The 24,188-nt window shown below is 65.9% G+C and overlaps 1 protein-coding gene across 3 annotated transcripts; it reads right to left on the reverse strand.

Annotated features, from left to right (window-relative positions):
- On the reverse strand, positions 1–24,188 carry CTBP1 (C-terminal binding protein 1). Of its 3 annotated transcripts, XM_070462491.1 has the most exons (10): positions 24,000–24,187; positions 16,760–16,952; positions 15,242–15,396; positions 7,148–7,292; positions 5,600–5,806; positions 3,419–3,633; positions 2,412–2,542; positions 1,738–1,865; positions 1,057–1,174; positions 1–875 (listed from the first exon to the last, which is right to left on the reverse strand). In XM_070462491.1, the coding sequence occupies exons 2-10, from the start codon at positions 16,764–16,766 to the stop codon at positions 689–691; spliced, it is 1,293 nt and encodes a 430-aa protein (XP_070318592.1). In that variant the 5' UTR covers positions 16,767–16,952; positions 24,000–24,187; the 3' UTR covers positions 1–688. The 3 variants fall into 3 exon arrangements, with proteins under 3 accessions (XP_070318592.1, XP_070318591.1, XP_070318590.1); XM_070462490.1 differs by lacking the exon at positions 16,760–16,952 and having other exon boundaries at positions 1–872; positions 24,000–24,188; XM_070462489.1 differs by lacking the exon at positions 16,760–16,952 and having other exon boundaries at positions 24,000–24,188.

The raw sequence follows: 24,188 nt of genomic DNA on the forward strand, positions 1-24,188 counted from the left end.
TTTCTGGGACTTTTATTTCTTTAAAATAATTCATACAAATGGTTACGGTCACAAACATGATTTTAACCAAAATATTGCTAGCCTACCACATCAGCAGGACGGCACCACGGGCCGGGCGCCGCACCCGCGGCCAGACAGAGGCCGCGCGCTCCACCCGGCTGCCTCGTGATGCCGTCTTCGTTGGAAACAAGGGGTTCATGCCAAAGTTAGGAAAGACAGCCTTGGTTCTGTTTTTCTAAATTATTCTAAAAATAAGACAAGCAGGTAGAAAAAACAATGCACTGTGTGGCGTAAAAAGAAAAACAGGAAGGATTCATTGTCCTGAGAAGTTTGCCAACTGCCTGTCTGGGGTGCTCCACACGCAGGAGGAACGGCCGTGAGCAGCGCCGCAGCTGCCCCGGCTCTCCTGCCGACAGCTGAGCAAACACACCTGTGATGTTCTAGAGACTGTACACAGACGAGGACATTCGGGGAGAGTGAACTACTAACTTCTGCTGCTGAATGAGGACGCGGAGGACTCGGGGCGCGGCCGGCCCTCCGGACGGGACAACTACAGTCGACGCGGGCAGCGGCACCAGCTCAGCCCTGGCGCCCGGCCCGTCTCTGGAGACCCGGCCACCGCAGGCAGCGCGCCACACACGCCCGTCCAGGGCTCGGCCGGCACCCCGGCCGCAGAGCTCCGCCCCGGCTACAACTGGTCACTGGCATGGTCTCTATCCGCCTCGGGCTTGACGGTTTGGCCGGGAGAAGGGGCATGGGGAGGATGGGAGACGGGGGGCAAGCCGTGGGACAGGGACATCGCGCTGGGGACGATGCCCTCCACGGCGGCCGGGATGCCGCTGGGCGCCACGCCCACCACGCCTGGGGGGTACCTGCTGGGGGAAGAGGTGGCGCGTGAGCCCGGGGGGGGGGGGGGCGGGGCGCCCGTCCAGCCCCGCCCCGCTCCCTCCAGCCGAGACCCAGGACGGCGCCCCGTCCACCACCCCAAAGGCTGCCTGCCGCTCCGGCGCGCGTGCCCCAGCTGCCCACGGCCAGGGGGCCCAGAGCCCCGCTTGCCTGTAGGCTGCCCCGTTGAGCTCGGGGTGCACCACGGCGGGGTCCACACTGGCCCAGTGGGTGGCGGCTGCAAGGTGGTCCTTGTTGACGCAGTTCTTCAGGCTGTCGGGGATCCGGCCTGGGAAACGCAGGGAGCAAAGGATGGGGCCTGCGTCCCGCAGCCGCCAGGACCCAGGGGGGCTCTGACGGGGACAGGGCCGCCCCCACAGGCGCATGGCCCTCAGGCAGAGTGGGCCCTGCCTGTCAGGCAAGGGTCCCCCTCGAAGCTCATGGACCCCCAGCCTCGGGCAGGTGACCTCAGCTCACTGGTGCCTGCTCAGACCGGACGTTTCAGAGCTGACGGGCCCACCCAGGACGCTCACACGCACAGCAGACCTTGTCAAAGGTGGGCAGAAAGACACACGAACCCCCAGGACCGCAAAGGAGCACCACAGATGCGACGCCAAGAGCCCCTGCATTCAGGGTCTGCGGCGCGGGAATGTCAGGTCCTGGTGGCTCTCATCTCCTTCTGCACCCCACCCCCGTGCCCCGCCCCCACGGCCCACGGCCCCGCCCCCAAGGCCCCACCCGTGCCCCGCCCCCACGGTCCCGCCCACAGACAGACGTGACCCCTGCAAGAGCTTGGGGCCACCCCGACTCCCATGCCCCACACCCTGCCGGACGCGGCCCCGACCCGCCCACCTGTGATGGCTCTCCGGATCTCCCTGGCCGCCTCCTCACGCATCTCGATGGAGGCCTGCTCGCTGTACCAGGCCGCATGCGGGGTGCAGATCAGGTTGGGCGCGTCCTTCAAGGGGCCCTGGCTAAAGCTGCACAGAGGTCAGAGGCTAAAGGTCAGAGCCTAATCTTGGCCGAGCCCACCCCCCCTCAATCTGTCAGATCTGCCCAGCCCCTCCCTGACCGCAGTGGGGAGGGTCTCAACTGGGGACACGCCCAGCCCCCTGCAGGTGACTGAGCTCTCAGACCTGGGCCCCCTGAACACCCCTGCAGGCTCCAGGGGTGAGGACCCCCGGGCCCTGATGCCCGACCGCCTCTCGGCCGGGGCGTCTACACACAGCCACCTGGGGGCCTGCGGCCTCGGACACTTGGCAGGGGGCCCTGGTCTCAGCCCTCCCCCTCCCCCAGGTGCAGGACCCCGGGCTGTCCTGGCCCGCAAGGCTGAGCTCCCATCCCACTGAGACCCGGCTTGGCCCTGGAGGAAGGTCTACCCTAAGCCAACCTCAGGCTGCGCAAAGGCAGGGCTGGGAAACCATGTGTGGGCATCGCCCCACCCCCACCAGGCCAGACGCAGGCTAGCGCCGGACATGAGCAGGGCGGGCACCATGCCAGGGGCCCCAGGAGCCGGCGGGAGGCACCTGAAGGGCTCCGACTCATGCACGTCCAGGGCCGCGCCGCGGATCCGCCCCTCCTTCAGGGCCTGGGCCAGTGCCTTCTCGTCCACCAGGCCGCCCCGGGCTGTGTTCACCAGGAAGGCCCCTTGTCTCATCTGGGAAGGACAGACGGTGGACCTGAAGGCACCCCCTCGCTAGTTCTGAGAAGGAGGCTCCCCCTGCTCCAGATGGGGCATTCCTTATGACCCCGATTTCACCCCAAGGCAGCCCCCCCCCCCCGCTTCGAGGGGCTCAGGAGGCCGTCCGTGGGCACAGGGCTCTTCCCTGGCAGGCTCCTGTCTGTCCAGGCCTCACTTGGTTCTCACGGATTGCTTGGCCTGACCAACTCCCTGACCCCCAGAGGCCAGCCCAGCACGTGGGAATGGTGTCCGGCCTCACCCTCCACAGGGCTGGGGGCCTGGGGCAGACAACAGTCAGGGCTCCACGTGTGCACACAAGAATGTGCATGCATTCCCATGCACACACAGAAATATATGTAACCACATGTGCATGCACCTGCACACATGTGTGAAAGTCGCTCAGTTGTGTCTGACTCTTTGTGACCCCGTGGACTATAGAGTCCATGGAATTCTCCAGACCAGAATACTGGAGTAGGTAGCCTTTTCCTTCTCCAGGGGATCTTTCCAACCCAGGAAGCAGGTCACCCGCACTGCAGGTAGATTCTTTACCAGCTGAGCCACAGGGAAGCCCAACCATGTGTGTCTGTGTGTGTATACACGTGTGGACAGACACAAATGCAAAGCGCAACTGCACACGCTTAGAAACATGTATACACACACCTCTATACAACTATGTGCACACACGTGGAGGGCCACTGTCATTCAAACTTGCCCACACCCAGGTGTGTGCACTGCACGTGCTCACAACACAGAGGCCTGTGTATACACTGCCACTTGAAAGGCCCGACCCGGGCGGGGCCACGCAGGGTTAGGCCGCCCTGTCCCACCCCCCCGCGGGGCCGCGGCGCAGACCTGCTTGACTGTGAAGTCGTTGATGAGGTGGTGGTTGTGCTCGTTGAGGCCGCAGTGCAGGGTCACACAGTCGCTGTGGAAGAGCAGGTCCTGCAGCGTGCTGACCCGCTGCAGCCCCAGCGCCCGCTCCGTGCCGTCCGCCAGGTAGGGGTCGTAGAAGAGCACGTTGAAGCCGAAGGCCTTAGCCCGCAGCGCCACCGCCTGCCCCACGCGCCCTGGGGGGAGAGGGCGTCACCCGGGCTCCTGCTCAGAGGCCAGGCAGTGGGCGCGTGGGGAACAAGGCTTCAGGGAGAAGGGCCGGGGTCTGGGGAGCGTGGGAGCCCAGCGGGCCAGCGGACCTGCCACAGGCAGCACCACGGGGGCTGGAGCAGCCTCTCACTCTGCGGGTGGGCGACGCGGCCAGAAGCCCCCGCTCGGCCACTTCACTGCGGCACCCGGCTCCTCAAACCCAGGGAAGCCCAAAGAGGACTTCCATTTTTATGAACAAACGTGGAAAGTGGAGTTCTGGATCTGGCAGCTGCCAGTGCACAGCTCCTGGGTCCCTGGGAGCCGCCGCAGCGCCTCGGGCGGGGCCACCACGGCTGCGACCCTGGGTCCCTGGGGGCCGCCGCAGCGTAGCGGGCGGGGCCACCACGGCTGCGACCCTGGGTCCCTGGGAGCCGCACGCAGCATCTCGGGCGGGGCCACCACGGCTGCGACCCTGGGTCCCTGGGAGCCGCACGCAGCATCTCGGGCGGGGCCACCACGGCTGCGACCCTGGGTCCCTGGGAGCCGCACGCAGCGTCTCGGGCAGGGCCACCACGGCTGCGACCCTGGCCTCTGCAAGTGACACAGGCACCGGAGACCCCTGCTTCAGCGCACACCCCCGGGGCCACCGCTCTGCTTTCAGGCCGAGGGAACCGGAACACAGGCTCTGGGGGTCCCGAGAGGGGCGCAGGGAGGGCAGGAGCAGACAGCCAGGGCCGCGGCCCCCAGGGCAGCTCTGACGGCTTCCAAGGACGACCGGGAGCCTGTGAGGATGAGGCCTCCAGGGCCTGACCACTCCGTGGTGTCTGCACCAACAGTGCCTAGACGGGATGTGGCCCCAAACCCACTGGCCAGGGATACCCATCTGCCCCACCCTCCCGGCACCCCTTCCTCCTCCTCCATCAATCACGCCGAGCGGACCCACTGGTCCCACCCTGGCTGGTTCCAGGCACAGGGGCCCCGTTGCTGGGTGCAGGATGCTCGCGTAGCTATGGGTCTCTGACCAGCCCTGGTGTCTGTGTGAGCAATCCAGCAGGACAGCAAGTCACATCAGGAGTGGGACATCCCCACGTCCTCAGACTTCATGGACCTGACCTGAGCTAACGCAGGTGCGTCTCTGCCCTGCAGCTCCCCACGGCTGCACAGGCGGGGCCTCTGCCGTGGAGAACCCTGGGGATCACAGATGGGGGCACAGGAGCTATGCCCCCAGGCAGGGCAGGCCACTCTGTCCACACTCGCCCTCCCCCGCTTCCCCAACCCCAGAGGCCTGCCCCACCCCAGCACCTCTGACCCCAGCACCTCTCTGCTCCCTGGTTTGCTACCTGAGCCCAGGGCGCCAGCCTGCAGGGCACGAGAGCCAGCGAGGGAGACAACGAGCAGCCTCCCTCCACCCCGGGCAGGACTCAGGGCAGACGCCTCGACCCCACCTGACAGCCCTGAGCTTTTGCACGACCCCGCCCACAGGGCACGCAGCACCCGGCCCAGAGTACTGTGACCCCGCCCACAGAGCCCTGTGACCCCGCCCACAGGGTACATGACCCGCCCACAGAGCCCTGTGACCCCGCCCACAGGGCACATGACCCGCCCACAGAGCCCTGTGACCCCGCCCACAGGGTACATGACCCGCCCACAGAGCACTGTGACCCTGGCCACAGGGCACGTGTGACCCCGCCCACAGGGTACATGACCCCGCCCACAGGTCATGTGTGCCCCCGCCCATAGAGCACTGTGACCCCAGCCACAGGGCACATGTGACCCTAAGGGCACTTAACACCCGGGTGGGCGTGTGGCCCCACCTGCTGTTCCTGGGGCAGCTAAGAGACCCGGTTACCCAGTGCTGCTTCCTGCCTGGACAGACGCCCCAGGTGGAGTACCCGCCAACAGCCCAGCCAGCCTCTCGGTCCACAGGCCCCTGCGGGGTGGAGGCCAGCGCACCTAGTCCGATGACGCCCAGGGTCTCCCCGCGGATCCTGGCGGCTCCGGAGGCCACCTCCCGGATCTGCTCGACGCTCTGGACGCGCGTGCCCTCCCGCAGCGCCTGGTGCAGCCACGTGGTCCTACGGTACAGGTTGAGGATGTGGCACATGGTGGAGTCGGCAGTCTCCTCCACGGACGCGGCCGGCACGTTGCAGACGGCGATGCCTGGAGATGAAAGACACACAGGGCCATCACTGGGATGGTCCTAGGCAGCCCCAGGGACATGTCCTGGCCTGGAGACCAGATCAAGGCAGGTACCTGCCCCTGCCCTGGGGGAAGGCTGCCCGTGGGTCCAACAGGCAGACAAGGTGGGGATGACAGAGGCCGGGGGGGGGGGGGGGGTTGCCCGCCTGGACCACAGGCCACTGGACCTTCGTGGAACGGGTCTCAGCCAGGCCACTCCGCCCTGAGCAGCGGCCTCCCCATCCCTTCAGCACAAGGGAGGACGGGGTGGGGGGTACGTGGGAGACTGAGCAAGAAGAGCTGGAGTCCCCATCAGACTCGGAAGCAAGGCGGCCGGCCACCCAACAGACAGGAGGCCCCGCAGGGCTTTGGAGGGGAGGACCACCCAGCACAGCCCAGACGTCCCTGGATGAAGGACAGAGCCCCGGCTGGTGAAATCGAGAGGCACAGAGGCCCAGCTCCGTCAGCAAGAATGAGGCCCAGGGACACGCCGGCTCAGAAAGCACCTGGACTGCCGGGCGACAGTGGGGTGGACACTGCCAGATACAGTGCATGGATGCTGCGTGGGGACAGGAGATGGCGGGGTGGACGCAGCGTGGGGACAGGAGACGGGGTGGATGCCGTGTGGGGACAGGAGATACTGCGTGGGGTGGACACTGGGGTGACAGAGCTCCGTGGGCACCTGCAGGGTGAACCCTGAGAGGCAAGGCCGCTGACCATGCAAGCGGTTCTCACTCTGCAGGTCTGAGCTGTCAGTGACCAGGTGACGTGGCTGACTGAGTCCTAACCTCCCGCAAGGTGGTGACCAACACAAAGGAAAAGGAGAGACCTGAGCATCACAGCAGGCAGGAAACTCCCCAACAGAGCCCAAGTAAGTCTGTTTTCACAAGTGTGAGACACACGTGTGCTCAAGGGTGTGTGCACACGAGCACAGGCACCCCCCATATGCACACCAGCGTGCACACACTTCCTTTCCCGGCCCATCTCATGAACAAGGACGTGAGAACCCTGACACAAACGTGTCGGCTGCCCCTGGACGGAGGCCCCTGCCCGGGTCCCCGGGGGTACCGCAGGAGGGCGGGCGCGCTGCCCGAGGCCCGAGCCTCCTGAGGGGCAGTGCCGCCAGCCCGCATCTGCCTGAGGGGAGCTGGTACGGGGCCCACACGTGGACAGCCGCGTGGATGCCAGCCCCCAGGCCCCCTCCGCGCAGGCAGGTGCTGAGAATCAACGGACGGGACCGAAAGCAGCGAGGCCGTGCCTGGGGCAGCAGGCAGGGCTGTGGGGGAGGGTCCCCAGGGCCTACCTAGGTCCCCAGCGGCCTACCTAGGTCCCCAGCCGACTTGATGTCGATGTTGTCAAAGCCGCTGCCAATGCGCACAATTATCCGCAGGGCCTTGAACTTCTCCAGGTCCTCCCTGGTCAGCGTGATGGTGTGGTACATCAGCGCACCCACGGCCTCATTCAGGACCTGCAGCAAGGGAAGCGTGGTGACTGGCGCTGCCCTGAGCAGCCTGCGCCCCGTGGGCACAGCAGGCTGTCCGGGTGGGAGGCGGCCCGGTCCCCGCTTGAGCCCCTGCCGTGACCCGAGGGTGCCGGTGACCCAGCAGACACGCCAAGGACACCTGCCGGGTCTACAGAGGGGACAGGGCTCTCCTGACTGACAGGGAGGTGGGGAGGGGGCTGCCTCTCCCTGGGCACCAGACGCTGCAACAGATAGAAAACGATGGCACTGGGAGGACCCGAGACCCCCAGCGCCCCCAATGGAAAGGGGAGCCATGCTGCCACACACGACCTGCTCCCCGAAGAGAGCCACCACGGGGCCCCCACCCTGGGCAGTGGCCCCCAGTCCCCAGGCAGTGAACACGCAGCAGTGAGCACAGCACCCTTCACGCTGGGAGGGGCCGACGTGGCCACCCCTCGCTGTCACCATACAGGCGGCTCCCCCAGGAAGGGTCGGGGGCGTCGAGGGTGGGCACAGGTTTCATGTGCGCTCGGCCAAGAGGCTGGCCTGGCCAGCGCAGACCCAGCGAGGGGCCTGAAAGCTCGGTCTCTGTGCCCTGTGGAGCGTCGCCCCATCCAACGGGGCTGAGGATGCTTGCAGGGAGGGCGTGTGCATCTCAGCAGGGCCGCCCCAAGTGAAACCCATGTAAGCAGGTAGCTGCCAGGGTCTCCTAAGAGCCTGGCGCACAGATCTCCCCACCCGTGGGGTCTGCCCACAGCTGCAGCCCGTGCAAAGCCCCTACCTGCGTGCGTGCATGGCCCCACCCACCCTGCCGCTGCTGCTAGCACCAGGCCACCAGTGAGACATGCCTGGCTGGGGTTGGGGCCACAGCCCATAGCCCGGGATGAGGGTCTGCTCCAGATGTGCTCAGAACAGCCAGGGACCTAAGGGCGGGGCCCTGGAGCTGGGCTACCTGGAGCCAAGGCATGAGGGACTCCAGGACCTGCCGCAGCTGGGGACCTGGTCTACCCCTCCCTGATGGGCCAGTACAATCCACGACGTCTCAGAGGCCACGGGAAACCCGTGGGACTGTCAGCCTCCCGCCCCTCTCTGGACCGAGTGTCCTCGCTGACCCGGGCTCCCCCATGGGGTGGAGGCTGCTGGACTCCCGAAACCGCACAGGGCTGAGGCAGCAGCTGGCCCATGGCAGATGCAGCTAGTGCGGGGTGCAGGTGCTGAGGGGGGGACCCCAGGCAGGAGCCAGCAGCCTCTCAGACAGGAAACAGCCCTGGGCTCATCTCTCCTACGATCACGGGGCCCCCCAGAATGCAGTTTCCTTGAGGTTGGCGTGGCCTTCCTTCCTGTTCTACTGGCCGATGGGGCCCAGAAGACACCCCCCAGGGGGAGAAAGGTCCAAGGCAGAGACAGCCATCAGCAGGGCAGAGGGCCCAGGGCCTGGTCCTGCAGGGAGCAGACAGGTGCCGCCAGACTGGCTCAGGCCCTCCCTGCTCAGAGGACCCAGGGATCCCAGCCCCGGGACACGAATGGGCCGATGGGACCATGCCGAGTCCTGACAGCTGCCCCAGCCTCCTAGGAGGGGGTCAGATGCAGGCCTGGTGAGCACGGCATGGGGCAGTGGGCGGGCATCAGAGGCAGAGGGGTTGTGGGAGCACGTGGGGTGGGCAGGGGCATGGGGTAGGGCATGCGGCCAGGGCGGGATGGATGGCGAGGGGGCGGGCTCAGCCGGCAGGTCCCCGGGAAGGCCCCTCCGGCCGCCCTGTGCCGTGTGGCCAGCCTGTGAGGAGGCCCCCAGGGCTGGGGGCGGGCTGTGTGTGGACAGAGCTCAGTGCCCACTGTGGGCGGGTGGATGCTGGAACCAGAGAGGCAGACACATGGCTGACAGCGTCAGGAGGGGAGGCCCCGCGTGAAGCCTGGTCTGGCCTGGACAGCGGGATGCGTGTGGCCCACAGCTGAGACAGGGGTGTGTGTCGGGGGGCGGGCTGAGGCAGGCGGGGTGGGAAGGGGCCCTGAGCGTCCTGGGCTGCGAGGCAGCAGGCATGGTCCGGGGCTGTCTGGAAGGTTCTAAAGTTGGGAGACCGTGCAGCTCCCCATGTGTCCACTGGTCTCCCTGAGGTGACGGGTGGCTCCCTGCAAACCTCTTCGGGCTCTGGTCCTGCTGTTACCACCCCGGGCACGTCCGCCCATCAGCACCACCCATCCAGCACCTGGAGATCCCAACATCACGTGTGCTGCATGAGGCACACGCCGGTGGGCACCGTGATTTTAGCTTTAACTTTAGACAGCATATTAAAAAGCAGAGACATTAGTTTGCCGACAAAGGTCCATCTAGTCAAGGCTGTGGTTTTCCCAGTAGTCATGTATGGATGTGAGAGTTGGACTATAAAGAAAGCTGAGTGCAGAAGAAGTGATGCTTTTGAACTGTGGTGTTGGAGAAGACTCTTGAGAGTTCCTTGGACTGCAAGGGGATACAACCAGGCAATCCTAAAGGAAATCAGTCCTGGGTGTTCACTGGAAGGACTGATGTTGAAGCTGAAGCTCCAATACTTTGGCCACCTGATGCGAAGAGCTGACTCATTTGAAAAGACCCTGATGCTGGGAAAGACTGAAGGTGGGAGGAGAAGGGGACGACAGAGGATGAGATGGTTGGATGGCATCACCGACTCAATGGACATGGGTTTGGGTAGATTCTGGGAGTTGGTGATGGACAGGGAGGCCTGGCGTGCTGCAGTCCATGGGTCACAAAGAGTCGGACAGGACTGAGCGACTGAACTGAACTGAACTTCTGGTATGGCTCACCCACATACGGTTCTGGGTTATCCCTTTTTCCACGCCTGGTCATTTTTCTACCAAGCATCCCTGGAACCAGTCCTAGGTGCAGCATTCTCAGAAGGGAGCCCGGACGCCTCCCAGGGTAGCCCCACAGTGCACCAACCTCAGGGTTAGCCCACCGCAGGGCCACTGCACCCCATCCAGGCCCTGGGCCCCACTCCTGTTGGTTCCTTGTGACCCTTTTCCTGGTTGCAGAGTGGCCACAACACTCCTGGTATGCCCTTGAGCTTCCAGGGTCCACTCCCACCAACCTCCACCTTCTGTGTGAGCAGCTCGTCACCAACTCGATGTTGTCAAACCCACGGGGGTGACAGGCCTGCCTGGCCGAGCACTGGGAGCAGCGGGGCCCCAAAGGCGCTCACCGGGCACCAGCCCAGAAGTGGGCCAAGGCGTGGCTGGGGGCTAGGCATCTCCTCACCTCGAGGGTCCCCTCCTAGCGTCTCACACACACACACATGTGGACACGCACACATATGGACACCTGCCCACACACACACACACATGCACGCAGACACCTGCCCACAGAAACACGTGCATACACACGTGTATACACAGATGCACGCACACACATATGGACACCTGCCCAGACACACACACACACACACACAGATGCACGCAGACACCTGCCCACAGAAACACGTGCATACACACGTGTATACAGATGCACGCACACACATATGGACACCTGCATGCAGAAACACATATGCACACACGCACAGAGAGACACGTGCACACATGTACACACGCACACATACGGACGCCTGCACACACACACACACACACACAGATGCACGCAGACACACGGACAGACACCTGCCCACAGAAACACATGCATACACACGTGTACACATATGGATGGCTGCACACAGAGACACACATATGCACATACAGACGCGTGCACAAAAAGACACATGCACAGAGACATGCACGCACACACGTGTGTGTGCACAAACCCTCAGTGAGGCTCAGGGCTGACTCCCAGAGAGCCCCAGGGGTTTCCGGATGACAGTCCAGGTGGAAGGACTGGGCTGAAGACTGCAGCCCAGACTCTCGGGGGCCTGCCGGAGCACCACCAGATAGCATGAGGGGAGCTGCCCCGGCGTCCGTGAGCCCCCAGGGTGGGGACGGGCCACCTGCTCCTGCAGGCTGCTGGGCTTTGTCCACACCCCTCTGTTGCCTACTCTCCGCTGGGACTGTCTCGCTCCTGCCCGCTGAGGGGTCTGTTTGCTGCTAATCCCACAGTGTGCGCGCTGCGGCATCCCTCCATCACCCCCCTTTCTTCCCTGTTCTGTGTGATTTGTTTTGTGGGGAGACTGCTGGACTGCCTCACAGCCAGACGGCCCCTGCTCTCCACATGTGACCTGCAGAGCGGCCGCACTTGGTTTTGGCCGGGGTGGGCAGGGGGCCGGCCCCTGCGGACGCGCCTCTCACCCCCGGGTGTGGTGTGTGCACGGGGCCTGGCCAGTGTCCCGCAGGTCCCCTGAGCGGGCCCCCGGCGGCACACCTTGCTCGGAGTTTCCCTACACTGTAAGTGCTGCCTCACGCGGCCTCGGCACGTCCGTGCTGGGACTCCGCTGACCAGGTCCCCACTGGAGCCCTGTGACCCTCCCCTGAGCGTGCCTGTCTTTCCCAGCTGGCCCAGCCCTCAACGGGACCTGAGGCCTCTCTCTTCCACAGCCACCTCCACCTCATGGGGGCCTGACTTTCCCCTAAGAGCTTCAGAGGGAGCAGCCGAGGGGCGAGACACCCCTTTAGGGTCTGTGTGCCAGGGAGGGGGGAGCAATCCCAGCTGAAACCCTTCTCCCAGGATCAGCACACCCACCTGGGGCCACTTTGGTTCTCGTCCCCCACCCTGGCAATGCTGAAGCCTGAACCCTGAACCAGGGCCTCCGGGGGCCCCTGACACTTGTCCTGGGCTCATGGTGGGAACATGGGAGCCTCCATTCAGCTCTGAAGTTTCTCTCACATTGTGGTGAAAACGTCCAGCATCCAACCAGCTATGAAGACAAGCTGGTGTTTCCCCAGTGCCTGCAGCCAGGTGGGCTAGGGACCCCATCAGCTCCATAGCCATCAGGGTCCTGGACTTCTGTCTTGCCGCCCCGCTGTTCCCAGGCTCCCCGTAGCTTCCCCTCAAGGTCTGGGTGGCTGCCCAGGCTCCAGCCGGCACATCTGGTCGCTGCTGGGCTGTGCTCAACTCTGCGGCCCCTGCATTGTAGCCCGCCAGGCTCCTCTGTCCACGGGACCTCGCAGACGAGCACTGGAGTGGGTGGCCGCTCCTTTCTCCAGGGGTCTTCCCGACCCAGGCATCAGACCAGCGTCGCCCGCGGCTGTGTTGGCAGGTGCACGCGGCGCCATTGTGCCACCCAGGCCTGGCAGGGAGAGGAACAGCGGCTCTGCACATGCAGGCTGCAGTGCCCCCGGAAGGACTGGGGCACTGGGCACCCCTGGCTCAAAGCGGGGGGCAGAAACGGGAGCCCCCGAGGGCGGCTGCACAGGGCCTGGCGCCCCAGGGAGTCTGCGTCTCTCCAAGTTCCCCATCGCTTCCACCTTCCCTCTGGGCTTCCCAGAACGACGTCTTCCAAGCTTCCTGCTAAAATGTAAATCTTTCGCTCCTGTATTTAGTTTCCAGCGCTCCTCTGGCTCTCCTGGGGCTCGCTCTCAACGCGTGCCGAGCCGCGGGGAAGTCAGGCGTCCCTCCGGCCTGAGGGCAAGTCACGTGGCCCTAACGTCTCTTCCGTCGGAAGCAGAAGGTTCCGTCCCCCGGACACGTCTTCCGCCTCTTCTCGGACAGGCGAGAGACCTCGGCGTGGCTCCCGTGGGTTTCAGGATGTAGAGGGCCGGTTGGCGGGGGTTGCCGCCTGCCTGGAGGGGCTGGGGGTGGGCAGAGCTCGCTGCGGAGCTGAGGGCCCTGCCCCTGCCTAGGGGCCTACTGAGGAGCTTATTTGGGTTTTATAGTAACTGGTTGAAATAGTTTTAGTAACTTACAATTTTAGGTGACACGTTTTGTCTTAGGTTTCCAATTCATCGGCAAAACTTGTTTTAACATTGCTCAGTTTTTAGGTTTGATGGGGTGATTCACTCTTGGCTGTGCTGGGTCTATGCAGCTGTGTGCGGGCTGTCTCTGGTGCCAGCCAACAGGCTGCTCTCTGGGAGTGGTGCGCGGGCTCCTGCGCACGTGGAACCTTCCCGAAGCAGGGACTGAGCCTGTGTCCCCCGTATTGGCAGGCAGGTCTTAACCACTGGACCACCAGGGAAGAGCTGCTTATGACTTTTTAAAACTTCTTCCTGTATTATCTCTTTTTTATCTCTATTGGTTTTTCTAAACATATCTTTTCAGTGTGAAACAGCGTAAGACTCACAGGAAGCTGCCCACGGGTCACTTTCTATCAGAGGAGCCGCTGCCTCCACGCAGGACTACCGTTGCCACAGAGAGAACACCCTCCCATCAGCACGTGAACCCGGCACCTCGGCCTCCCAGTCACGGAGACGGCCAGGCTGAGGACCAGCCGCCCCTGCTGGCCGAGGCCAGTGCCCTGCTCCCTCTTCCTTCTCCTGGCCGAGTGGGCACCGGGGGCCCGGGGCCCGGGGCTGAAGGCAGCCTGGCTCCCTCTGGTTCCAGCCACGAGGCACAAAGCCAGCCACTGGGGGCTCTCGGACAGGTCCGTGTGGACATGGGGCTTGCTTCTCGAGGAGACAGACTGGCTGTGGGCCCGCCGGCCAGGCGGCCCAGGCCTGTTCTGCTCGGGGGCCCACCCACCCGAGCTCCAGGGGCCACCGCCCCCTCTCACCTGACGTCCGCCGCCCTGTCAGCTCTGCTCCTGGCCCGTCTCCGCCCTGGGTCCCTGAGGTTCCTGCGGGAAGCTGGCTCCTGCCTCGGGCCCTCACCCGGAGCCTCTGCCCACCGCCGGCCGCCTTCCCACCCACAGCTGCCCAGTGGCCGGCAAGTCTGCTCTCTCTCACATCAGCACTGCTGTTGCAGCTCTAGACCTTCCCCACGCCCCTTCTGCTCTCGGCCCCTCCTGACGGCTCAGGCTCGGTCTCCACATGGTGGTTGTGGCAGCAACCACCCCACTGGCCTCATGGGGTCCCTATCCTGACTGTCTCTGCTTTCACTCAGGTTTTTTTTAATTCTCTCAGTTGTGTCTGATTCTTTGCAACCCTATGGACTGCAGCCTCTGTCCACGGGGTTCTCCAGGCAAGAACACTGGAGTGGGCTGCCATGGGATTCTCCAGGCAAGAATACTGGAGTGGGCTGCCATTCCCTTCTCCGGGGGATCTTCCTGACCCAGGGATCGACCCTGGGCCTCCTGCGTTGCGGGCGGATGCTTTACTGTCTGAGCGGATGCCCTCACTCAGTTCTTTCCTCCCCTGCGGCCCAGTTATCTTCGTCTGTGTGTGCTTGGCGTCGCGCTAGCCCATGATCTGCTGATGACCTGGGGCCCAGGCTGACGGCCTCTCCCCACAGAGAACCATCCTCTTCCTCCTGCCAGCCTCCCAGGCACAGGGCGGGGGCTCTATCACCCACGTTCAAGGCTTGCTGTGGGTGGTCCAGGCCAGATGTGGACACGAGGGCAGGTCTGGTTCCAGCACAGCCTTTCTCCAGCAGCCCAGCCCAGAGCCGGGATCCAGCAGGGCTCCATGTTCGCTGGCCCATGAGGTGCCAACGCCACCCAGCCTCTCAGCCGCCACTTGCAGCCCGACCGGTGTCCGGCCCGGCGGGCGCGGGCCGAGCGCCGCCTTCTCTCCCGCAGCAGCTGGGCCTCTCCCAGCCCTGTGGGCTCCCAGCTTCCCCAGCTGACTCGGGGGAGAGGCGGCTCTGAAGTCTGGTCGGCTGGGACTGTAGACAGAAACCAGATCAATGTGCTCCCGTCCCGGGGAGCCTGGAGCTTCCAGGACTCGACTCGTGAGAGGTGCAACCACACGGCACAGATCAGGGCGTCCCGGCGACCACCGCCACTGTCATCAGTGTGGGGGTGGGGGGAGAGACCCCATCCCCTGCCAGCACCACCCACCGCAGCTGAGCCCCAGGGGCCACTTTCTGGGGAAGAACTGTTTACAACGGAGACGTCCCCACGCCTCCTGACAGGCCAGGAGGTGCCTGCTCCCCGCCCGCCTACCCGCCGTACCTTCTCATGGATCTCCTGCGTGGACTGCGCGTCACAAAAGGCCACCGTGGCCACGTCCTTCAGGATGGGCATCTCCACCGTGCAGTCCCGGCCGTCCAGCAGTGCCACCAGGGGCCGGGGGTGCATGGGCCCATTCATGATCGGAGGTCGGACGCCTGCAACGACAGTGCCAGACGCTCAGCTCCCTGCTGGGACCTCAGCCCACCCGCCGCGGACATCATGCAGCCCATCCCGAGGACTTCCAGTTCTGTGCGACCAGCCGCTGGAATCTTCGTCGAAAATTAAACTAAACACCAGGGGTGGTCGCTACAGCTCACTGCCACCTGAGGGGCTGCTGACTGCGGTGACGCCCCCACCACAAATCAGGGCCCCAGGGAACAGAGCCCCAGGCCCCCTGCACTCCAGCCAGCGTCAGACACGCAAGCTGGACCGTGGCGTCTCGCGGGCGTGCCTCATGTTTCTCTTTCAGCCCAGGCTGCAGCGTCACTGCCCCAAACCCGAGAGGGACCCAGCCGACTACAGCAAGGACCACCTCTACCCGCAGGTCTGAAGAGCAGAAACAGCAAAGGCAGCAGAACGTTAAGACGCGGGAAAGCAGCCTGAGCACCTCCCCTCCAGAAACAAGCCCGGGAACAGCTGTCAGAAACTCCCTCCTTCTGCCTGAGGCCCAGGCAGACACGCAAGGCAGCCGCTTCCACGGCCCGTATGGGACCCCGACCCCGCACCCCCAGCAGAGCGCCAGGCCCCTCCGTCTGCGGGGGACACAGTCACCACCGCCCTGGTCTCTCCAGCTCCCCCAGAGAACAGAATGTCTCACTAAGGAACATCACTCACGACGTATGACACACGCCCACCCACAGCCGCGCTCAGCTTCAACTTCGCAAACCCCGACCCACGCAGCCCCGAGAACCACGCCCTCGAGTCCAGGGGCCTCTTGGCCAGAAGGCGCTGGCAGAGCCTTGAGTGAACCAGCTGGCAGGACACGCGGACAGGAGCCCCGCCAGAGAACACCGACCCAGGGGCAGGCGGACGGGAGCCCCGCCAGACACCGACGTGGGGGCAGGCAGACAGGAGCCCCACCAGACGCCGATCGGGGGGCATGCAGATGGGAAACGCCAGAGGACACCGACCCGAGGGCACGCAGACGGGAGCCCCACCAGACACCGATCGGGGGGCACACGGACGGGAGCCCCACCAGACACCGATCGGGGGGCACGTGGACGGGAGCCCCATCAGACACCAATCGGGGGGCACGCGGATGGGAGCCCCACCAGAGGACACTGCCCAGCGGGGCCGGGGTGGCAGTGACCCCCGGCCACAGCGAGCCTGCGGGGAGGCCCCAAGAAGCCTGCTCCCTCCTGCAGCCTGGCCGGCACCTCCCCTGGGGCCCTCACCAGAAGCAAAGCCCAGGGCCATGGTGAGGGCCCCTGGGGTGTCCCTGGCCTGACCCCACGCACTCGGTGACCAGGGGCGGCTCCTCCTCCTTGGGCAGCCTCACCTTCCCAAGCCCGAACCAACCTGCCATCTCTCAGTATGGGCACGGCTCCCACGACCATGAATTCAACGGCTCAAAGCGGCTGTCTTCAGAATCCCCTGGCAGAACCGCGGCCTGTCACTGCGTCCTCATCCCACGTCTTTAATTGTCTCGAACCAAAGCGCCTAGGCGCCCGTCCACGGCGACCACCGAAGCCCGCACCGGGTCAAAGTCTGACTAAAAATCAAACACAAGAGACACGTTAAGCACCCCTGAGGCCCAACTGGACCCCCGAGCCCGGTCCCCGCAGCCTCGAACCGCGGCGCCAGGCGGCACCTGGCGTGGGAGCAACCAGCCAGCTATGGCCAGGACTCAGAGGCTAGAGGCTCACCCCGAAAGGTCGCATCCACATGCCCGGGACCCCCCCGGACATCACCCTGTGCATGAGCTGGGAGGGGTGGAGGGTGGACAACTCAGGGAGCAGGTTTGTGGCCAGTTCTGGAAGCTTCTGTCTCATGGGGCCCATCGCTTCCTGGGCCTGGGATGGGGCAAGCAGACTGGGATTCCATGGGGATTGCTGGGGAGAGCCCCCGGGGTGCAGACCCCGACCTGGACACCCCTCTCGCAGCTGGAGGTGGGGGCTCCCCAGGCCAGTGAGCACATTGGCCCCCTTGGGTAGCGTCCTGTGGCTGGGGCTGGATTCAGGCACGGCCTTCCCCAAACAGCTCCAGGGGGCATGGCCGGGCAGTGATGGGGCCCGCACATGGGTCACACGCCATCGGGGACGTGGGCTGAGGATCAGAGGATGGGGGTGAGCGTAGACCACCGAGCCCCCGCCCCACTGTCTCAGGGTGGGGCCACTCCCAGCACGGGGCGGACCGTAGGCGCCTGTCCCCCTCACACCAGCCACCAGGAAAGGCCCTTCCTGATCTGGCCCCTCTCAATGAGTCCTGGCCAGCCGGCCAGGCCACGAACCCAGGCCTTCGCACCCTGCCCCAGGCTGTACAGCTCACCAGCCCCACAGGCTCCAGGCCCCACGGACAGTGACGTCCAGAGGCTCCCCCACCCCCACCTCCCATCTGCACACAGCCCTTCCAAGGGCAGGCGACCAGTCACAACCCACACCTTGGGTGTGCCCGAGTCCTTCCTGATCTGGCCCCTCCCAACAAGTCCTGGCCAGCCAGCCAGGCCACGAACCCAGACCATGGCACAGGGGCCGCCCACTGTCAACAGCCCCTCCATCGACAGCCTGCTCCCCTCCGGGCCCACCAACTGACGGGCATCCAGCACCCAAGCCGCTCCCATCACCAGCTCCCGTGTGGCCTGGGGGTCACCCCCACGTGGCTGCGTGGATTGAAGCCCCCCTGCACCTGGGTCCTATGTGCCACCTGCCACATGCCCACAAGTGGGGGTCACGACGCCTTGGGCCCAGGTCCCATCCCCGCATAGTGGACGGCAGCCCCAGTGTGAAAGGACTCGGTGACCTAGGGCCGTGCTACCTGAGCCTGAGACACACGCTGGCTTCCCCTCACATAGAGCAGCCGCGCTCCTCTCTGAAACCACAAAACACGGGAAATCGGTGTTTCCGTGGAAACAGCGATGCTCCTCTGCCTTAACTTCACTCCGTGAAAACTGTCCTCAATCAGCTGTCAGACAGCAGGTGTCCCCCCAGCACCACAGACACGGCCCCGGACAGGACACCACCCCCAAAGAACCACAGCAACCTCACCACCAGCCCCCAGGCCCCCGGGCCCAGCCTCTCAGGAGGTGCTCGGGGACAGGGACGGGCAGGGGGGTGCCCAGCCAGGTGGCAAGCTGGCTGCCAGGGACGCTGGCCCCCCTTGGGGTCTCCCAGGCTCAGCAGAGCTGCCTTGGGGCCCCAGCTTCACGCCCAATGATGGTATCACAACCAGGGGCGGGGGGTGTTCTGCCGGCTGCGATGGCCCCCTGCCCCACCCGTGCTCCGACAGGCAGGGCCGGAAGAGGGCACTCAGGACCTCAGCCAGCCAGACTGCAGGGGCAGCACGGGGCAGACGTGCGGTCACCTCCGCACGGCCGAGTCGGGCCAGCCTGTGTGCTGCCCTCTGCCCGCAGAGACCTGCGTGTGCAGGTGGTGGGACTCCAGGGGGGTTACAGCCAGCCATCTGCCAGGAGGCTTCCCCCAGCCTCCTCCCTAAACCCCAGAGAAACCAGGAAGCGGGGGGTGCCCGATGGGCCTACACGGTCACTCGTGGCCCCCGGTCACCTGCATCCCGCCCACCGAGGGCCGGGCTCTGCCCCTCACGCGCGGCCCCATGCAGTGCGCTCCTGGCCCCGCTGCGGCAGCCAGGACCCTGGGCTCTTGTGCCCACCGCCGGCCCGCCCGCCGTGAAAACGGCCTCACAAGGAAGCCCTGCTGCGCTGAGCAGCCTGAAGGGGCTGGCACGTCCCTCCCCGTGGGGCAGGGGTGCCCACCCACTGTGGGCTCGGGCGCCAGTCTGGACAGGCGGAGAGCCCCGGGCAGAGCTCAGGCCAACGCAGACCGGAGCTGCCCTCCAGCGGGCACTGCTCCGTGCTGGGCCCAGGACCCTGTGGGCAGGACGGCAGCTTCCAGCGGCCAAGACTTGGGGATTCGACTGTCCAATTGTGCTGGAAATAATGCAAGACCGTGGTCGAGAGAAATTTCCAGGCTAGCACTGGGCACACTCGTGGGGTGAAAACGCTAAGCCCCACCTGGTTTCCAGAAACAGGCAAACAGCACCCATAAGTGACCTCAGTGCTCAGGATACTGACGGGACCGCCCAACACAAGGCCGCAGGGACAGGCTGGGGGTCGCGGTCACGCCCGGGGCAGACCAGCAGTTAGCCTCAGGGCCCCCCCAGTCACCCCGCCCTGTGCACCCTGCCAGGCGCCTCCCGGCCTCTGAGGAAATGGCGCCCTTTTAAAGAGGATGGAGGACGCCTGCAGGGAGCGAAGCCAGCAGGCATGGCCCCGCGCGTGGCACCAAGACACGTCCCACACCCCCTGTGGGTGCAGGGCTGTCCTGCTGGGCCCCCAACCCCACCCTGACTGGACAAGTCTCAGGGGCTCCTGCTCTCGGCCCGCCCATCTCGGGAGAGCCACGGAGGTCTGCGCCCCTCCCCGCCGGGGGGGCAGGGGCAGGAGTGACACCAGGGGAAGGGGTCATGGCCAGAGGTCCCCTACCCTGCAGATTCCAGACTCACCTGCCCCTCACCCTCTCCAGAAACTGGGCCCTGTCTGGAGGTGGGATGCACAGCTGGCTCCTTGCAAAGAAACTCGGGGGACAGAGGCGATGGGGACGCCCCATGCCCCCGGGTGACTCCAGTGACCGTGGGGAAAGGCCATCTGGGGGCAGGCGGCTGACAGCCAGGGCACCTGCCAAAGCAGAGGCTCTGTCCCCTCAGCGGCGGGGCAGCCGAGGGGCAGGCGGGTCACCTCATGACAGCCCCGGGTTCCCAGGTACCCACACGCCGTCCTGGTCAGCCCCAGACCCAGGGCCCTGGGTACGGAGCCTGGCCCCCTCCCCCTCCCTCCCTGCACCTGCTGACCTCGGAGGTGCTGTGGGCGCTCGGGGTGGGTGTGCCCGGGGGGAGGGGTGGGGGCAGGGAGACAGGCACACCTGCTGGAGGGAGAGGGACTGCACCTGCTGGGCCGCAGCCTCCCCACTAGACTTCGTTCTCCTTTTCCTCCCAGTCTCACCAGCCCCCCAGCCTCCCTGGTCCCGCTCAGGGATGGACGCAGGTGCCAGCTGATCTTTGGGGCCCTGAGAGCAGGACACAGGCCCTGCAGGGCTGGGCTGCTGGGGGCACTCGGTAAGCACGTGGGGAGGGAGGGACTTCTGATGACCAGCCTGACGCAGGGACTGCACTGGCCCCGCGGCAGAGGACAGAGGACAGGCACGTGGGCGGCGTGGTCACGGGAGCCAGGGGCCGATCCCGGGGAGCAGTGCCCAGTGCGCACGCTTGCATCCAGCGGAACAGTGAGGGGCAGGGGACGCAGCAGCCGGTGAGAAAGGAGGCTCCCCTGAGAGCTAGACATGGCCCTGAGCTCCCCCGGCTCCCACGCAAATGCTGGGAGAGGGTGATGACTGGACCCGCGGGGCCGAGGTGGACGTCCACACCAGCCACTGCCTAGCTCGGGCTCAACAGGACGGAGGACACTGTTGAAGGCCCAGCAGACAGCCACCTTGACACCCCTGCCAGACCCTGGGACAGGCAGACGGTGCCCTGGAGCGACACCACATAGCAGCAAAAGGGGATGGAGGAATGGAAAGGACTAGAGGGGAAGGCAGGGGACTTAGGCTGCGACTCTGACAGCCACACTGAGGTGTGATGCCGACAGCGGGGAGCTGCGTGGGGGACATACACCCTGCACCATCTCGCGCTCACTCCTGCCTCCTCCACGTGCTGGGCGCGCGGCGACCCACTGGACGGCCACTCTACCCCGCCCCGCCCCACCCCAGCCACCACGCCCTGAGCCGCATCCTCGGGCACAGTCCCCAGGGTGCGGCTGCTCTAGGAGGGACCAGGGCTGCGGCTGGCAGACTCCGGGGTCACCGGAGTCGCTGAGCCTCCAGACTGATCATAGCACATCCCTGCATCTGCAGGACGCCTAGGGTTCCTGAGAACCCGGCCCTAGGCCTCACCGCTCCCACAGCACTGAGTCAGGGTCATGGGCTGGCTCACACCTCCTGGTGCAGTGCTACCGAGCACTGCAAAGTAAATACACCCACAGCTCACCACGAAACAGCCCTTGCTTCCTCTCCAGCCCCAGGAACTGCCTCCTCAAACTCAAGCTCCAAACTCTGTAGCCACGAACAGTGTCCCTGGTCCCACATCCAGTCTGCCAGCCATCTCCCTGGCCCCGCACCCCCCCTACGCTCCACCAGGCCTCTGGCCTGCACACTGTGGCTCCCTGGTCACCGCAGTCCCGTGCCCACACCTCAGCAGCAGGAAATGCGCGCGTCACTGCCCCCTGGGACCTCCCCATCCTCCTCTGCGAAGCCGGCCCGTCGGTCAGGACGTGCCCTTCGGCTGACCACCAGCTACACCTCTGACATACCGAGGCCCCCGGCCCACCCCTGTCGCTGTCTGAGAGCCAGCAGCAGCCAGGCCTTCTCCAGCCCACCCCCACCGCCAGCACAGCCGTATGGGCAGGGGTCTGGCCATACCAACGGGCCAGGTCTGCCTCTGCTGGGTGCTGAGCCCCTGCAGCCAAGGTCAGGGGGCCCCCCCGGGCACGCAGGGCTTCACAGCGCCTGCAGCAGGACCACACGCCAGAGTCAGCCTCACGCCACGGTGTCCTCTCAACTCCTCAGAAACCAAAAGGTATACATGTGCCAGATAAAAGCCATGATAAAAGGCATGAGTGCGTCACGAAGACTCTTCCCCACGTGAGTTCACCTCTTCCACCATCTTCCCTCGTGCCCACCTGTGTGCACGTGTCCTGCTACCTTCAAGCTGCTAAGAGTCCCAGGAATAACTTCATACACATCAAAGAACATGGGGGGGGGCAGTTCATTGTGATGCAAACTGTGACTCCGAAGGTCACCTTCCTGCCTTCCAGAGAGGCAGTGCTGCACTCCAGAGAGACCCTGAGCCTTGCCCCCTGCCCTCCAGGCCCTAGCACCCTCCCCCTGTCCCCCACCCTGCCCCTCCATCTGACAGGTGGCACCCGCTCAGTCACGTGACCCCACTTCTCACGCTCCATCCCCACTGTACAGCCATGACACAGGAGCGCCAGAAGTCCACGACTATGCACCGGTCAGGGGCTCAGCACAGGTTCCCTGAGGGCCAGGCCTGTGCTCTTGCCTGCTGCAACCACTCGCCCAGAGGCTCGGGGATGCTGACCCACAGGGCACGCCAAGCGTCCACACTGCTGGAGACGAACTTTCTCCTGAATATCTGTCTCTGCATACATACATGTGAGACGGGGTGGGGGGAGGGGGTCCTGGAGAGGGAGAAGGTGCCCCCATGAGATAGGACCTGCAGACCCCACTCTGGATCCCTCATGTGCAGACCCAACTGTCCAGTCATCCAGAGAAGCAGGAGGGGTGGTATCACTCCTCAGGGCGGACTCGGAAGAAAACCAATCCCATCGCACGTCCCAACAGCGAGCCTGTCCTAACCAACCACAGAGAAGATCATCACCGGAAAGGAGGCTGCCCGCCAAGCTCCCAGCTCAGAGGCTGCCCGCCACAGGCCGCCTTCCCGGCAAGCCCAGGGCCGACGGGCCCCTCTGCGGCGGGCAGGAACAGGCCAGAGGGAGCCCTGCCCGGACCCGCGGCTGCTCCTGCGTCCACAGACCTCGCAGCCCGGGGCCCCGTCTTTGGGCTCCCGGGGGCAGGGCGGGGGCACGGGAAGCGGCGGGGGCGGCCCCTCCGCTGCCGACCGGACGCGCCCCCACCGTGAGGGGGCCCCGGCCGGGAGAGCTAGGCCTGATAGGGGGGGCGCGACAGGTGGACACGGCCCGGCCCGACGTGGGCGGAGCGCGGCGGCCAGCAAAGCACCACCGCGGGCCGCCCCCCGGTCGCAAGCTCGGGGCGCCGCCCGGGCACGGAGGGTGCCTGCCCCCCACACTTGACAAAGCAAGGGGGGGACAAGGTGAGACGGACGCGACCACAACCATCCGGTCACGGGCGGACACGGGCCCGGGGCGGGTGTCACCTCCACCGGTGACCGGCACGGCGCCCCCCGCCGCCTCGTCAAGTCAGACGTTTCAACAGAGGGTCCGCATCGCCCACGGGCGCAGAGCCCCGGACGGCCCGGCCCTAGAGGACGAGGGGCCACCGGCGCGCCCGGCCTCCCTGCGGAGCCCCGCTGGCAGGAATCCCGCCAGCCGGGACCACAGGGCGGACAGGCCAACAGGGCCCGCGCCTTGGGCGCGGAGTCTCAGCCGCGACGGTCCTGAGGGCCCCGCACCCCTTTGTGTCACCTGCGCGGGCGGGCGGGGCGGTGGCGCACGCGCACTCGCGCACAGCAGCCCGCGCACGCGCACGGCGCCCCTGACTCCAGCCCCGCCCCCCCGGACGCCGGCACGCACGCGCACGCAGCAGCACGCGCACGCGCACGGCGGCACCGCCGGTCGGAGCGGCGGCCAACTCGTACGCAGCAGCCCGCGCATGCGCACGGCGCCCCCCGCGGCCCCGGCCCCCGGCGCGCGGACGCCGGCGCGCACGCGCACACGCACACAAAAGCCGGCGCCCGCGCCCGCCCCGCCCGCCCCCGCGGCCCCGCCCCGCCCCGCCCCGCCCCCGCGGCCGGAAATGCGCGCGCGCGGCCTTACCGAGCGGCAGGCCCTTGTTGAGCAAGTGCGAGCTGCCCATGGAAAGGCGCGGGCGGCCGCGGGCCCCGACCAGTCCGGCGCGCTCCGCCGCGAGCCCGGCGCGTGGCGCGGCCTGGGCGCCGTCCGCCGCTCCGCCCGCTCGCCTGCGCCCGGGCGCCGCCGTGCCGAGCCGCCGCGCCGCGCCAGCAG

This window comes from Odocoileus virginianus, unplaced genomic scaffold, assembly GCF_023699985.2.
Source record: "Odocoileus virginianus isolate 20LAN1187 ecotype Illinois unplaced genomic scaffold, Ovbor_1.2 Unplaced_Scaffold_5, whole genome shotgun sequence".
Lineage (NCBI taxonomy): Eukaryota > Metazoa > Chordata > Mammalia > Artiodactyla > Cervidae > Odocoileus > Odocoileus virginianus.

Coding starts and splice junctions, on each gene's coding strand:
- CTBP1 (XM_070462489.1), bottom strand. CDS start 24,039: ATGGGCAGCTCGCACTTGCTCAACAAGGGCCTGCCGCTCG. Junction 5,807..7,147: donor CAAGTCGGCTGGGGACCTAG/GTAGGCCGCTGG, acceptor TTTCATCTCCAG/GCATCGCCGTCTGCAACGTG. Junction 1,866..2,411: donor CATGAGTCGGAGCCCTTCAG/GTGCCTCCCGCC, acceptor ACCTCTGTGCAG/CTTTAGCCAGGGCCCCTTGA.